The sequence below is a fragment of the Marmota marmota genome, unplaced genomic scaffold, assembly GCF_001458135.2.
Source record: "Marmota marmota marmota unplaced genomic scaffold, marMar, whole genome shotgun sequence".
NCBI classification, from domain to species: Eukaryota; Metazoa; Chordata; class Mammalia; order Rodentia; family Sciuridae; genus Marmota; species Marmota marmota.
This window is the reverse complement of record NW_025999862.1, coordinates 4,776,611-4,791,372: the sequence shown is the minus strand read 5'-3', so window position 1 is coordinate 4,791,372 and position 14,762 is coordinate 4,776,611. Positions and strand designations below refer to the sequence as shown.

Genomic DNA, 14,762 nt, shown 5'->3' with positions numbered 1-14,762 from the left:
TCACCTGTATGCATTGTGAACTATCTGTTGGTGCAGCGACTTGTGGTAGTGTTGGGGTATTTTTGCTGATGATGTCACCGGTGGTACAATTTTTCAAAGGAGCCCTCAATTGGCTTAATGTCATGGCATTTTGCATCCTCCTCTACTAGTGATGGTCTAAAATTTGGGGGCCAACAGAGGTGAGGCAAAGAACCTCACCCCCCCACTGGTGCAAAGGCCTATCCACAAGTATAGCTGTATGCTGGACCGGTAGTCAGTGACGGGTATGATCCAATTGCAGTGGTACCAACCTAAGACAGGAGGCTGACGCCTAGAGGTCAGTTCATCCGATGACGGGTAAGGACCATATGTTGAATAAACAATATAAAATAAATTTTATCTAGCTTAGCACATAGTAATAAAAGCTTCAGAGTTCAAAACATTAATAAAAAAAGTTTTCACAAGTCACAAGAATGCCCTATGACCAAAATATATTTCAAGAACAGATTAAGCTGATTGTTTAATTTTAAAAAATCACATCATTCTCACAAGTATACATGAAATTGTTCCTTTCCCAAAAAGATTTATTAATATGTTGCTTATTTGTCCCTAAGTGATTCTGCCCACTAAAAATTCCCTAGAAGATGGATAACTAATCTAGACTATATGAACGGGTTGATAGGAGCTGGGTTAGGCACTAGAAATTAGTTTCCTTAATTTCCTTCCAACTGTTACTCCAAAAAGTCTGAGAAATCTAGTCATTTATCATGTACAACTTGCTGGAGATTGGATTTGCTGACTATATTTATGGTTTCTCCCAATATTGCTGGGGGCTGGGGATGTGGCTCAAGCGATAGCGCGCTCGCCTGGCATGCGTGCGGCCTGGGTTCGATCCTCAGCATCACATACAAACAAAAATGTTGTGTCCGCCGAAAACTAAAAAATAAATATTAAAAACAAAAATTCTCTCTCTCTCTCTCTCTTAAAAAAAAAAAAAAAGGCTTCAATCACACCTTATTTCAGTAAAACTACTATACTGGGGGTTTGGGGGTATTCTTCCATCAGGAAACACAATATCGGGTTCAGTTCCTTTTTTTTGTGATTCCTGGAAGCACTCGTACTCAATGCTTAGAACATTAATTCATTGTGCGTTTAAAATGGTAATATAGGCTCCATTATTTCTTCATATTTTAGCTGGACAATTAGCTCCCCCCAATCTACTATACAGTAACCCTGTAATAGGAAAGGGAATGTTAGTACACAATCATGTGCATTTATTAACTATCCGTTTGTTTTTTAAATTTGCACTTCTTTGATACTAAAGAGGTAATAAATTTCTGTTTTTTATTAATATTAATTTCCTTTATCTATTGGGTATCTTATTAATGTCTTATTTATCTGCTAGATATTTCAATGTCTTCCTCATCAACATGAAAAAACACTTTTGATATTTACGATACTAACCTTAGGTTGTAATTATTACAAACTTTTTTTTCTAAAAGCTCCTTTGTTAATGTAGTAACGTTTAAAGTTGAAATGATTGGAATTTAAGAGCTGTAACATAATCAGTCCATCCTAGTTTGAATGGGACTGACTGGTTGATAACTGTAGGCAAATAGGGAGGAGATGAAAGAGATGGGTTACAGGGGGCATGCCCTGGAAAGATCCATCTTCCCTGTGACCTGGCCCTTTCCCCTTTCTCTCTCCCCCTCCTTTCCTCTGTCCCCAAAACCACTATGAGGTGTTTTTCTCCAACCTGCTCTTCAGCCTTGCTATTTTTGGCTGTCTATGGACTGAGACCTCTGAAATGGCGAGCGCCAAATAAATGTTCCCTCCTCTAAGTTGTTCCTTTCGTTCACAGAGGTGCAAAAACAAACTAATATACCCATACCGAGGCAGGATGACCCCAACTTTAAAGCCAACCTCAGTAACTTTGTCAGATCCTATCTCAAAATAAAAAATGAAAAAGAACTGGAGATGTAGTTCAATGGTAGCTATTGATGGTACAATGGTACTGATGGCTAACGAAAGCCCCTGGGTTCAACCCCCCAGTACCACAAAACAACAAAAGAACTTTACTCTTGATTATATTATATTTATTTTTAAATATTTTTTAGGGGTAGTTGGACACAATACCTTTATTTTATTTATTTATTTTTATGTGGTGCTAAGGATCGAACCCAGGACCTTGCACATGCTAGGTGAGCACTTTTACCTCTCAGCCACAACCCTAGCCCAAATATATACAAGGATTCATTGAATATCTACATGTGTACCAATAATCTGATTTAACTCTTAGTTTTATAGTATATGATGCCACATTTAGAAGGGCTAATTTATTCTCTCCTTACACTTTTCACAATTTACTATCAGGGAAAATTATAAACTTTTGAAACAAACAAACAACAACAACAAAAAAAAAAACCAGTTCTTTTTTTCTTTGAAGAGCTAGGAATCAAATCCAAGGCCTCATGTAATCTTAGAATGTGCTCCAATGAGCAACACCTCAAGCCCCAAAAGGGAACAGCTTTGGTCAGGCACTGTGACACATGCCTGTAATTCCAATGACACAGGAGGTTCACAAGTTCAAGCCCAGTCTGGGCAACTCAGAGGCACCCTGTCTCAAAAAAAACAAAAAGGGTTGAGGTACACCTCAGTGGTAGAGTACCCAGTTTCAATCTCCAGTACTGCAGAAATTTTTTAAAAAGAAAAGGGGGCATTTTGATGGTCTCTGAAACAATCTACTCCCTTAGGACTTAATTCAGCATCCCAAATGGCTTTTATTTATGTAAGCTGAAACCATTAATACTTAAACATATTGCAACTTAAAAAAATTTTTTAATACTGATTTACTTGAAGATCATCAATAATGAATGCACTACATGTTAACATAAAAAACATCTTTGGGGCTGGGGTTGTGACTCAGTGTGGAGCACTTGCCTGGCACATGTAAGACACTAAGTTCGATCCTCAGCACCACATAAAGTAAATAAAAATAAACAAAGGCATTGTATACATCTACAACCAGAAAACTTAAAAATACAGAGACTATTTTGGCCTCATGAATACTCACAAAGCCAAAGTATCACTTTTTTCTAGAACATAAAAGTTTAAAAACACAATTAGGTAACTAGATTTTATTTGCCTTAGAGTTTATATGTGACTCTAAGATTTTAAAATGGTTTAAAATTTTAGCAAATTTCATAAAGTCTGGTTTTTTGGTTTTTTTTTTGTTTACCGATACATGCCTATAAAATGTTGTTGTACACTTTTGTGTACTCTTCCAGGTAGCACATATTCTGTCTTACTAGAATAATTTCCTATGCTTCATGTTGCTTTTCACTATTTAAGGAGGAAAAGAACAAAGTGTTTCACTTATGAGTGCTAAAATTACTTTAAACCATATTATGTATTTTTTTGAACCATTTTATTGTCACTTTAGTAAAAAAGGTAAGCAAGTACAATTTTTTAAGTACCCACGATTATTTTTTCCTTTATAATTCATACTTCAGTTATTAACTGTTTTTTTTTTTTTGCAAAACCATTTAATTACTATTGTTTCAAGAAAGAAAGAGAATATGAAATAAGACAGGAAACAAAAGAAAAACAAGAAATTTTGTAAAGGTAAAAATCATTTCACCCCCTTCAGGTCTGCCCATCTACTTTGAAAGTTTTAACCGGAATTTGATTTCTAAATCTAAAACCATTTTTTTCCATTAAGTTTTTAATTTATTTTTAATAGGGGCATTATAATTACACATAATAGTGGGATCATTATTCCATATTCATACATGACATTACATAATTTAAACAATCTCATCTCCCAGTACTTTCCTTATCTCTCTGCCCCTGTACAGCAAATGGACTGTGGTTGTATGTACCTTAATGAAATGTGCAAATTTCCTCTCACACTGATTTTTGCCTTCCTGTGATGTGTTGAATTGTCCCCACAAAAAGTTCACATCTAGTGGGCATGGTGGCACATGCCTGTAATCCCAGCCATTTGGAAGGCTGAGGAGGGAGGATCACGAGTTCAAAGCCAGCCTCAGCAAAGGCGAGGCACTAAGCAAACTCAGTGAGACCCTGTCTCTAAATAAAATACAAAATAGAACTAGGGATGTGGCTCAGTGTTCGATCCCTGGTACAAAAAAAAAACAACAACAAAAAAGATCACATCTAAAATCCTAACTCCCAATACCTCAGAGTGTGACCATATCTGATTATTAAGATCTTTTAAAGAGGGCTGGGGTTGTGGCTCAATGGTAGAGTGCTTGCCTCACATTCGTGGGACACTGGGTTCAACAATTTAGGATGGTAAAGAAAACATAAAAAGGAAGTACATCTCTTCATTATAGCATGTAACCAAATGAATGCAAAAATAGCATCAAATATTTCTAATATTTCATATTATATGTCAATAAAAAAACCCAGATCTACTGCAAAAATAGAAATAAAAATAAAGAAATACACATTCGGCTAAAACAAAAAGGGAATAAAAAGAAAATTAAAAATTTACTATCTTGAATAGGTAGACTTATATACTTTAAACTTTAAAAAATTAGTTTCTGATATACAATTTAAATTCCTGTGTACACCCAAAATAATTAAAAGCAGAATCTCAGATATTTGTACACCCATGTTCACAACAGTATTATTCACAATAGCCTAAATGATGGAAATAAGTAAAGCCTATAAGTAAAATTAGATGTGGTATAAACATAAAATGGAACATTAAGTCTTTAAAAATAAAAATAAAAAATTCTGACACATGCTACAACATGGATGAACCTTGATAACATTATGCTAAGTAAACCAGTTAGGAAAAAACAATACCATATGATTCCATTCCATTAAGAGTTAAATCTAATTCAGAGAAAGAAAGCACAATGATAGTGGTGGGGGTGTAACAAAGAGCTGGTGTTTAATGGACATAGAGCTTTAATTCTACAAGATGAAGAGTCCTGGAGAACGATTATACAAAATATTAATGTATTTAGTAATTGTATACTGTTGAACTTAAAAATGGTTAAGTTGGTTAGTTTAGTTATTTTTAACTTTACCAATTTAAAAACAAAAACTCCCTCTCATTGATTTCTAGCCACCACTTAGTTCTTATATTACCCACCCTCTAGAAACCACTTTTACTTTATCAAGAATTTCCTTAACTATATATAATAAACAAATTAAGCAACCATATGCATTGCTCTTAAACTTGCTATTTTAACTTAAAAACATAAAAAGCTTCATCACTTAAGAGCAACCTTTTATTGAAAACCTTAGTATGTGTAACACAGCTGTAATATATTACTTACCACTATCTAGCGAACATTGCCCATTATATGGAAACCAATTTCCTTTTACAGTGAAAGGACTTTTCCTGTTGCTTGTTGAACCAGTTCCCAGCTGCCCATTACCACCAAGACCAAAAGAATAAATTCGTCCTGATGAAGGGACAAAAGCAGAAGTATGTTGCCTAAAATGATAGAAAACCTCAGACTTAGTATTATATTCCAAACAATTTACATTAAAAAAAATAATAACTGAAATTAATTTTTCTCTTCAAAAATAAATAAAAACAATTGTTATAAAACTTTTGTACAATATCAACAACCTTAATCTATAACAAATCAATTCAGTATCACACAGGTAGGTTGCATAAGCATGGTTCAGAAAATGCTCAAGTTTAAAATATTCAAATTTCAAATGTTCAAAGGTTTATACTAAAATCTCTTACAACAGATGATTCAGCACAGGAGTAGCATCCAACTAAGATGTCCAAGGAGGTCCTTCCTCCACTTTCCCTATTTGTCTTTGGGCACCACTCAAAAAAAAGTTTTAGGCTAAGAGCTAAGCAAGTAATCTGGCATCCATCACAACAGCAATAATGTTTCCTTCTTCTAAGGAAACCCATCAATATATTTATTACTCCAGACCCCTATGAAGGTACTATGGTCAAAACAAACTTAAGAAACTACAGAATGAAAATCAATCTACTCTCCATGAATCTGTACAACTCTGATATTTTAACTATGTTTACAAATAAGTTAAATATTGTTAAGTAGGCCTTATGGTCTTGGGTTTTATGTCTTTAGTCAGGTCTGGAAAATTCTCAACCATTATTTCTGTAGTCTTTCACTTAATCATTCCTATTCTTCTAGAGCAGAATTAAACAAATGTTGGCTCTTCCCAAAATATATCCTACTTTTTTATTTTGCTGGTTTTGGTACTGAGGATTTAATCCAGAGGCACTTTACCACTGAGCCACATAATTCAAAAATGGGTATATCAGATAGACTCTGCCAGTGTAATTGTTATGTAGCCCCTTTTATTTTTTTAAGACAGGATCTCACTAAATTGCTGAGAGCCTTGCTAAATAGCTGAGGTTGGTCTTGAACTTGTAATCCTCCTGCCTCAGTCTCCCAAGTCACTAGGATTATAGGCATGTGTCTCTCTGTACCCAGCTCAGACAAAATGTTTAGTGAGCTTAAAATTTAACTAAAAAGTTAAATTCTTGGAAAAAAACACCACTTCCAAACAACTGACTTACGAAGAAATAACAAAAGCAACCTTTGAAGCCACCAAAGAAATAAAAGAATGTCTTTAAATTTTTAAAAACAAAAATGCCAAGCCCAACCTTTTGGTTTTACTTTTAAAAAAAAGAAAATAAGGATACATTTCTCAATTTGTCAGACTAAACTTGATAACCAAATCAGTTACTCCAGAAAAACAAAGCTGTTTACTAGAAAATTTCATTAACATAATTTGCCATAATTTATAGAAATTTAACAGATTAAAAGGGAAAAATCATAATCATCCTGAAATAAGCTGAGAACTTAGCATCTGTTCACGATTAAAAGTAGTAATAAAGGAAAGTTTCTTAATCTGATAAAGATTATCTACAAAAATCTTGTAACAAACAATTGTGAAATATTGGAAGCTTTCCCACAAAGAAACAGGACATGATGTTTCTTTGATCTTCAGAACTTCTAGTTAACATTATACTAGTGTCCCAACCAACACATTAAGGCAAGACAATTATATAAATGTTAAATAAAAATAACGGAAAGAAACTAAACTGATTAACAGATATGATTATATACATAAATAAGTTATTAGTAGGAGTTTAGTAAGGTGATGGTATTCAAGTTGCAAGTACATACAGTACTTAATTTATGGCAACAGTGGCATGATAGAGCAGGAGGGTGGAGGATTTTCAAAACTGTAGCTAGACAGGAGAATTCTAAGAAAATGATAGCCTAGGACACACCAAGAATCTGTTTTCCCACCTACGTAACAATTACACTGGCAGAGTCTATCTGATATACCCATTTTTTAATTATTTAGCCTATTTAAAGCTTGCAACTTCTTGGAGATGGGTTAGATGGAAAATTGTAGCTAATTCAAGGAAATCTCAGCTCTCAGCACAGCAGTAGCTATTCATCTGGCTTCTCTGCATCACACATCAATGAACATGTTCCAGGAATAGCTTACAGGTGCCAGGGTGGGCAATAAGGACCTTATCCAGATACTGGGAATGGAGTTTTGATCACTTATTATCATTTCTGACTGCCAAGATGCAGAAAGGTAGATAGCTATCGTTGTACCCTTCTCATTCTGGCTGAAGACTTATAAGGCTGGCGCAGTCTTTTCTTTCTTCTTCCCTTCACCCCTTTTATCCTTCCTTCACTTTTTTCCTTCTTCCCCTGTTGGGAGGTCTAGGACATTCAAAAGCAACCACATATATGGAGGGATATAAGTCACAATTACACACCCAAGGAAAGGTGCAGGATTGTAATTTTCTTGTATATATCTAGAGTTCCAAAAAATTCTTCAGCTGCCTTCACCTCAGCACTCATACTTAACTACTTTCACGTGATGTAATAAATAATGATGATTGAATAATTTAAACCACACAGAGCTAGCAATAAATTTATTATAGTCAGGTCTAGCCTTTTCTTTCAGTAATACAAACAAACTTTGCTTCACTCATGATCCTCATGGTGCTTAGAGAGATATGCTTCTGTGTTTGGTCTTCAATCCAGGTCATTAGATGTTTCTCCAGTCACAAATACATACACTTTTTAAATTTCTATTAATCTTTTTGCATTTAATGAAGCAGATCCTTAACAACTTCTAGTCCTTTATTCTTTTTTTAAACAGACACATAATGATCATATGTAGTGATTGGGTACAGTATGCTATTTTGACACATACATACAACACATTAAATGGAAATGAGTATATCTATCACCTCAACCATTTATTATTTCTGTATTGTAAGCATTCACAAAAGAGTTTCTTGAAATATATAATAAATTAATCACTATAATCACCTTACTATGTTAAAGAACACAAGACTTAAACTTCCTAATTGTATGTTTCCACCCCCCTCATTTATCAACTCTTTCCTACTTCCCCTTACCTCTACCCTTCCTAGCCTCTGGTAACCACTTTCTAGTCCTCTATAAGATCAACATTTTTAGTTCTCATATGAGTGCATGTACAATTTGTCTTTCTGTACCTGGATGATTTCACTTAATATCCCACTGCTATCACTTTGTCCCTGTTCTTCAAAATCATAGTTATGATGGAATTGGTTATGTCTGACTACAAGGAAGAGCCATCACTGAATTTCCATTTTTGTAGTCCTTACTCATATTTTTTTCCAGGTCATTCATTCAATAGTTGCAGTGGATTTTGTACACATAGGAGTCATAACGAACAAAAATTAAATCAAGCACAATAGAAAGATGACAAAACCAAGAGGTTCAGTAAAAATGAGATGAGGCTCCTGCTAGAGTAACATGGCATAGTTTTTTTCATTAAATATTTTTACTTAATAAATAATAGGAGCACACTATACTATAGAACTCATAGTAAATACATAAGCCACATAGTTGTATAGTCTTACATACTATACATAATTGTATGTGCTGTATTTCTATATGACTGGCAGTGCAATAGATTTGTTTACACAAGTATCACCACAAACACAGGAATAATTTATTATGCTTCACGTCTTGATGGCTATACTGTTACAGGTGACAGCAATTTTTTAGTTCTATTATAATCTTTTGGACTATATCATACATGTGGCCCATTAAGACTAGAACATTGCTGTTACATGTGGCTATACACATTCTCTTCAAGATACTCATTTTAAATCTGAAACATAAACTAACTGAAAATGAAAAGGCTAGAAAAAATATTTCATGCAAATAACCCAAAGAGACCAGGACAGGGCTTGAGGTGTGGCTCAGTAGCACATGCCTGGCATATACAAGGCCTTCAGCAGGATCCCTAGCATCACAGGAAAGGGGCAAGGAAAGCTCTGTTAACAGAAAAAAATATAAACTAAAAAAAAAAAAGTAATGTGACAGGAAGGGTTATTATGAATGTCTGAGAATGTTTTTTTGTTGCTTAAACAGAGAATCTGAGATTGGATATTTCGTGGGGGGGGGATCCTTCTCAGATTTCTCCAAACACCTCCTAACTAATTCAATGAGGTCAGCACTGTCCTCATAACAAAGCCAAAGACTACAAGAAAACTATAGGTCATTATTCCTTGTTAACGCTGATGCAAAAATCCTCAATAGTTTGGAACAGTGGTGAACGTCTGTAACTCCAGCGATGTGAGAGATTGATGCAGGAGACTTTCAAGTTCTAAGACAACCTCAGCAAAAAAGTATACCCGGTCTCAAAATAAAAAATACAAAGGGCAGGGGATCTCCTGCGTTCAATCCCTAGTACTGCAGAAGACAAAACAAAACCTTCAATAAAGTACAATAAAATCTTCAATAAAAAACACCAGCACATTAAGACAATTATACACCATGACCAAACAAGATTTACTCCTAGAATGCAAGGATGGTTCAAAATGGAAAAAAAAAAAAAAAATGTGGTATACCTTATTAACAGAATGAAGGAGAAAAACAACACATTATAATTCAAATAGCTACAGAAAGAGCACTTGACAAACTTAAACACACTTTTACAATAAAATAAACAAAACAACAAAAACCTGACAAACTGGGAAGGAGGAAAAACTACCCAAAATAAGGAAAGTCAAAAGAAAACCCAATGGTGGACTGTCGAAGGTAGGGGCTAGAGGAAAGTTGCATTCCTCACTGCTCTGTAGCTCAGGATTCAAGCAGAAGGAGTACTGCTTCTCAGCGAGGAGGGTGAATACAGGATTTCACTAAAACTCAATATGGGACACAGTGTCTTAAGAGACTCAAAAATTTGGGTACTTTAAACAAAGAAGAAAAACCACATTAGCCAGCAGCAGTGGTAGCAGTAGCTATGCTGCTTCAACACAGAGAAAACAGTAACAGATTTCGTACAGAGAAACCTGATATCAGAAAGGCAGTCTGCCCTTAGACGATTCAGAGGCTGCACCATGTACTGGTGGTTAAAAAGTGCCCAGTGTTTCCCAAATGGCCATGGAGAGCTGAGGCAAGAGCCATCCTGCAGCAGCCATACTGCAGCTGCTGCTGTGGAAAACGGAAGATCTTAGCAAACATGCCTATACTGTCCTGGCAAGCACCTACTGTGTGGCCTGGGGTGTACCTCACAGAACAGAAACAAAACAGGTACAGATAATGTATTGCCCAGGAAGATTCAAGTTGGAAAAGCAAAGGAAGCCCAATTTGCTTCACTCTGAGTCTGGCAGATAACACAACCAGCTGAAACAGCATCAGGAATTTGAAAAGGTAGGTGTGAATACACCCAGGGACTAAGCCTGGGAAAGGGTTGAAAGATTGGCCCTCATACTCTAGGAGTAGAATCCTTGGGAGGCTCCAGAGATCCAGACTCCCAGCAGATATCAGCAATCACCAAGCCCTAGGGATATGTTGATCACATCTCTCCAGAGCAGATACCACCTAACAAAACACCTGAGGCCTGATTAGACTTAAGCCCCACCACAGAATTCCCCTCATAGAATTCTGCAGTAGAGCAGGGCATTGTTGCACATATGTAATCCCAGTGGCTCGGAGGTTGAGGCAGGAGGATTGCAAGTTCAAAGTCAGCCTCAGCAATGATGAAGTGCTAAGCAACTCAGTTGAGACCCTGTCTCAAAATAAAACACAAAATAGGGCTAGGGTTGTGGCTCATTGGTCAAGTGCCTCTGAGTTCAATCCCCGGTTCAAAAAAAAAAAAATTCTGCAGCAGACTCACCCTGGGAGTGCATCCATCTGGACAATACTTCCCATCCCTTTTATCCTATCCCTTTCATCCTACCTCATACTGGGAGAAGGGAAGCCGAGAATTATTTGAAACAGCTATAGTCTTATGCCACTCCAAGTAGAAACTTGGTGAGCACCACAAAAAGAGGAAGGGGTTAATGATGTTCAATCCTTGTTCTCACTCTAAGTACACAGCTGAAGAAGAAATGGAAAGAAAGTCAGGCACAGTGACCATCTATTCTTGTCCACACTATTTTGACCACCTCAGTGGAAATGATTCCTTAATTTTTCATTAAGAATCTTTTTTCTTTTTCTTTTTAATTTGTGTGTGTGTGTTGCTGTGCTGATTGGTTCATAGATATATATTACATGTTTTTTCATTTTTCCTCATTTTTAGCATTTTTAAAACTAATTATTTTTCTTTGCTTTGTCTTTTGAGGATTAGGATTTTTGATTAGTATATTTTGATTTTGTTTTCTATTGTTTTTATTTGTCTCTTTCTCTTGTTTACCTCTCTGTTCTTATGGTAATAGCCAAATTCTATTATTCTTTCGATCACCCTTCACTTTGTTACTTGTATTTTTCCTACTTCCTTATAACCATCAAATGCTGTTTTCTGCATTTTTGTTATCACTTTTTGCAACTGTAAACTCTTTTCTACCGTTCTGTCTCATTTTTTTTTTCTGTTAATTAACTGTATTCTTACCACTTTTAGCACTAATTGATTTATATAACTCCTGCCCCCACCATTAATACTGTTCCTATGGATGACTATAGTTGACACCTGCTATTTGCTTTCATGCTAGATAGTTAATGGTTACTTACTGTTTTTGCTGTTTTTACTGTGTTTGCTGTTGGCAACTGCTGCCCCTACCATTTGTTTTTTGTGGCAATTAACATTGTAGATATTATGATAGGAACCAAGTATTTAGTTTAATGTCATATATTGTTTGCATTAGTTATTGCTATTGATTGTTTACCCCTACTCTATGAAGTACTGAAACCTACAGGGATATCACAAGTTCACAAGGTAGGAACTCTACTGCTGAACTCAATGAAGTCAGCGCACCTTGCTTCGCACACAAATTAATGATACTCGTTCTTCAGCTATACTTAAAAAAAAAAAAAAAAAATCAGAAGAGACAAAAACCCAAACTGACAACCAGGCCCCAAGTACAAATGTCTAGGGGTGGGCCACCAGGTCCGACCTACAGATAACCAATGCTACAGCTATAGCAAAAACAGAGATAAATAAACAAAGACTTTGGATATCACACCTACAAATGGGTCTCAATGTAGATTACTCTAGGACACTACAGCAAGTAAAAACTGTGCCAAGCCAGGTGCGGTGGCACACACCTGTAATCCCAGCAGCTCAGGAGGCTGAGACAGGAGGATCATGAGTTCAAAGACAGTCTCAACAACAGCAAGGTGCTAAGCAACTCAGAGAGACCAAGTTGAGAAAATATCAGATAAGGTATTCAAAGAATCATTATTAAAATGATCAATAAAGTCCAAAGGAACAGAGAAAAATCACCAAGTTAAAGTCAGTACAGGGATTGTGGCTGTGGCTCAGTGGCAGAGTGCTTGGCTAGTATGTGTGAGGCACTGGGTTCAAACCTTAGCACCACATACAAACATAAATAAAATAAAGGCATGCTGTCCTGTCCATCTACATCTACAAAAATTAAAAAAAAAAGAAACAAAGTACAGAATATGAATGAGAAATTCAATAAGGAGATAGAAATACTGAAAAAGAACCAAACAGAAATCTTGGAAATGAATGAAAGACACAATAATTCAAATAAAATGTTCAGCTGAAAGTCTCTCCAATGGAGTAGTCCATACTGAAGACAGAATCTCAGAGCTGGAAGACACAGTGGCCAGCAATAAACATTCAGACAGTATTCGAAAGAGGGAGAGAGGGAGAGAGAGAAACTGTGATCAGACTATATAAGAACTCTGGGACAACATTAATAGATGAAATTTAAGAATCACAATTTAGGAAGGTTGTGAGATTTGGGCTAATGAAATGGACAAACTCTTCAGGGAAATATTAACAGAAAATTTTCCAAACCTTCAGAATTAGATGGACCATACAGATACAAGAGGCATTCAGAACCCCAAAGAGACAAGATCTAAAAAGAACCACAACACATCATAATAAAATCCCTAACATACAGAACAAGGATAAAATTTTAAAATCCTCAAGAGAAAACTATTAGGTCACATTTAGAGGCAAGTCAATCAAAATCAATTCAGATTTCTCAGCATGAACTGGACAAGCCAGAAGGGCTTGGAACAATATATTCCAAATCCTGAGAGAAAATAACTATCAACTAAGACTGCTACATACAACATAACTATCCTTCAAAAATCAAAGATGAAATAAAAACCTTCCAAGATGAAAAGAAACTAGAAGAATTTATGGCTATGGAATCAGCATTGCAGTAAGAAATACTGAACACAAATGAAATAAAAACCAAACATCAGAGCTCACAAAAGAACAAATTTCATTGGAAGGGTAGCTAAGCAAGCGAAAAATAGGACAAAATTAAACATGATAAATAAACCAAAATGGCAGGAATTAATAAACATCCTTCTATTATAACAGCGAATGCAAATGGTCTTAACTCTCCAAATAAAAGACACAGGTTGGCAGAATAGATTAAAAAACTAGACCCAACTATTTGTTTGCAAGATATGCAACTTAGAGGCAAAGACAGTCACAAACTGAAAGTAAAAGGATGAAAATTGATATACCATGAAAATGGAACCCCCAAACAAGCCAAAATAGCTACTCTCATATTGGATAAAGCAGATTTCACACCAAAATTCATCAGAAGAGACAAACAAGTTCACTTCATATTGGTAAAGGGAACAATCCAACTAGATAAAACAGTAACAAATATTTATGCCCCAAACATGGGTATAACTAATTACATAAAAGAGATAATACTCAAATTGAAGTCTCAGATATATCTGACACAAGTACAATAATACTGGGTGAATTCAAAACACTTCTCTCACCCTTAGATAGGTCATCCAGACATAAACCCATTAAAGACTCTCTGTACCTGAAAAATATTATAAATCAAATGGACCTAACAGACATCTACAGAATATTCCATCCAACAAAAGCTTAATACATTTTATTCTCAGCAGCTCATGAAACCTTCTCCAAAATAGACCATATGTTTAGGCCACAAAGCAACTCTTAGCAAATACAAAACATTGGTACAATTCCTTAAATCTTATCAGATCACAATGGAATGAAATTATTAATAAATATGACAAAACCCTAAAGAAACCATATGAACATATGGAGACTGAACAAATACTCTTTTGAATGATGATAAAGGGGTAATAGAAGAAATCAAGGGAAATTGGAAAATTACTAGACTCAAATGAGAACAGTGAACCTCTTGGACACTATGAAGGCAGGTCTAACAGCAAAGTTTACAACTATGAGTGCCTACATAAGAAAATCAGAAAGATCCCAAGTAAACAACCTAATGATATATCTTAAAGCCCTTGAGAAAGAAGAGAAAACCAATTCTAAAACCATTAGAAGGAAAATTTTAAGATCAGAGGCAA

General features: G+C 35.5%; 1 protein-coding gene across 13 annotated transcripts in view; it reads right to left on the bottom strand.

The window, feature by feature from the left end:
* Herc4 (HECT and RLD domain containing E3 ubiquitin protein ligase 4) overlaps window positions 1-14,762 on the bottom strand; it is a 121,274-nt gene that overhangs the window by 57,231 nt on the left and 49,281 nt on the right. For 12 of the 13 annotated variants that reach the window (XR_007350079.1, XR_007350083.1, XR_007350085.1 and 9 more), the window contains one exon: window positions 5,292-5,452. Coding sequence is in view for 7 of the 13 variants with exons in the window: in XM_048810097.1 (XP_048666054.1) it covers window positions 5,292-5,452 (161 nt within the window). In the remaining 6 variants the exon portion in view is untranslated. Of the gene's footprint in view, window positions 1-1,443; window positions 1,585-5,291; window positions 5,453-14,762 lie in introns of all 13 variants that reach the window. The other variant, XR_007350086.1, reaches the window with a different exon arrangement.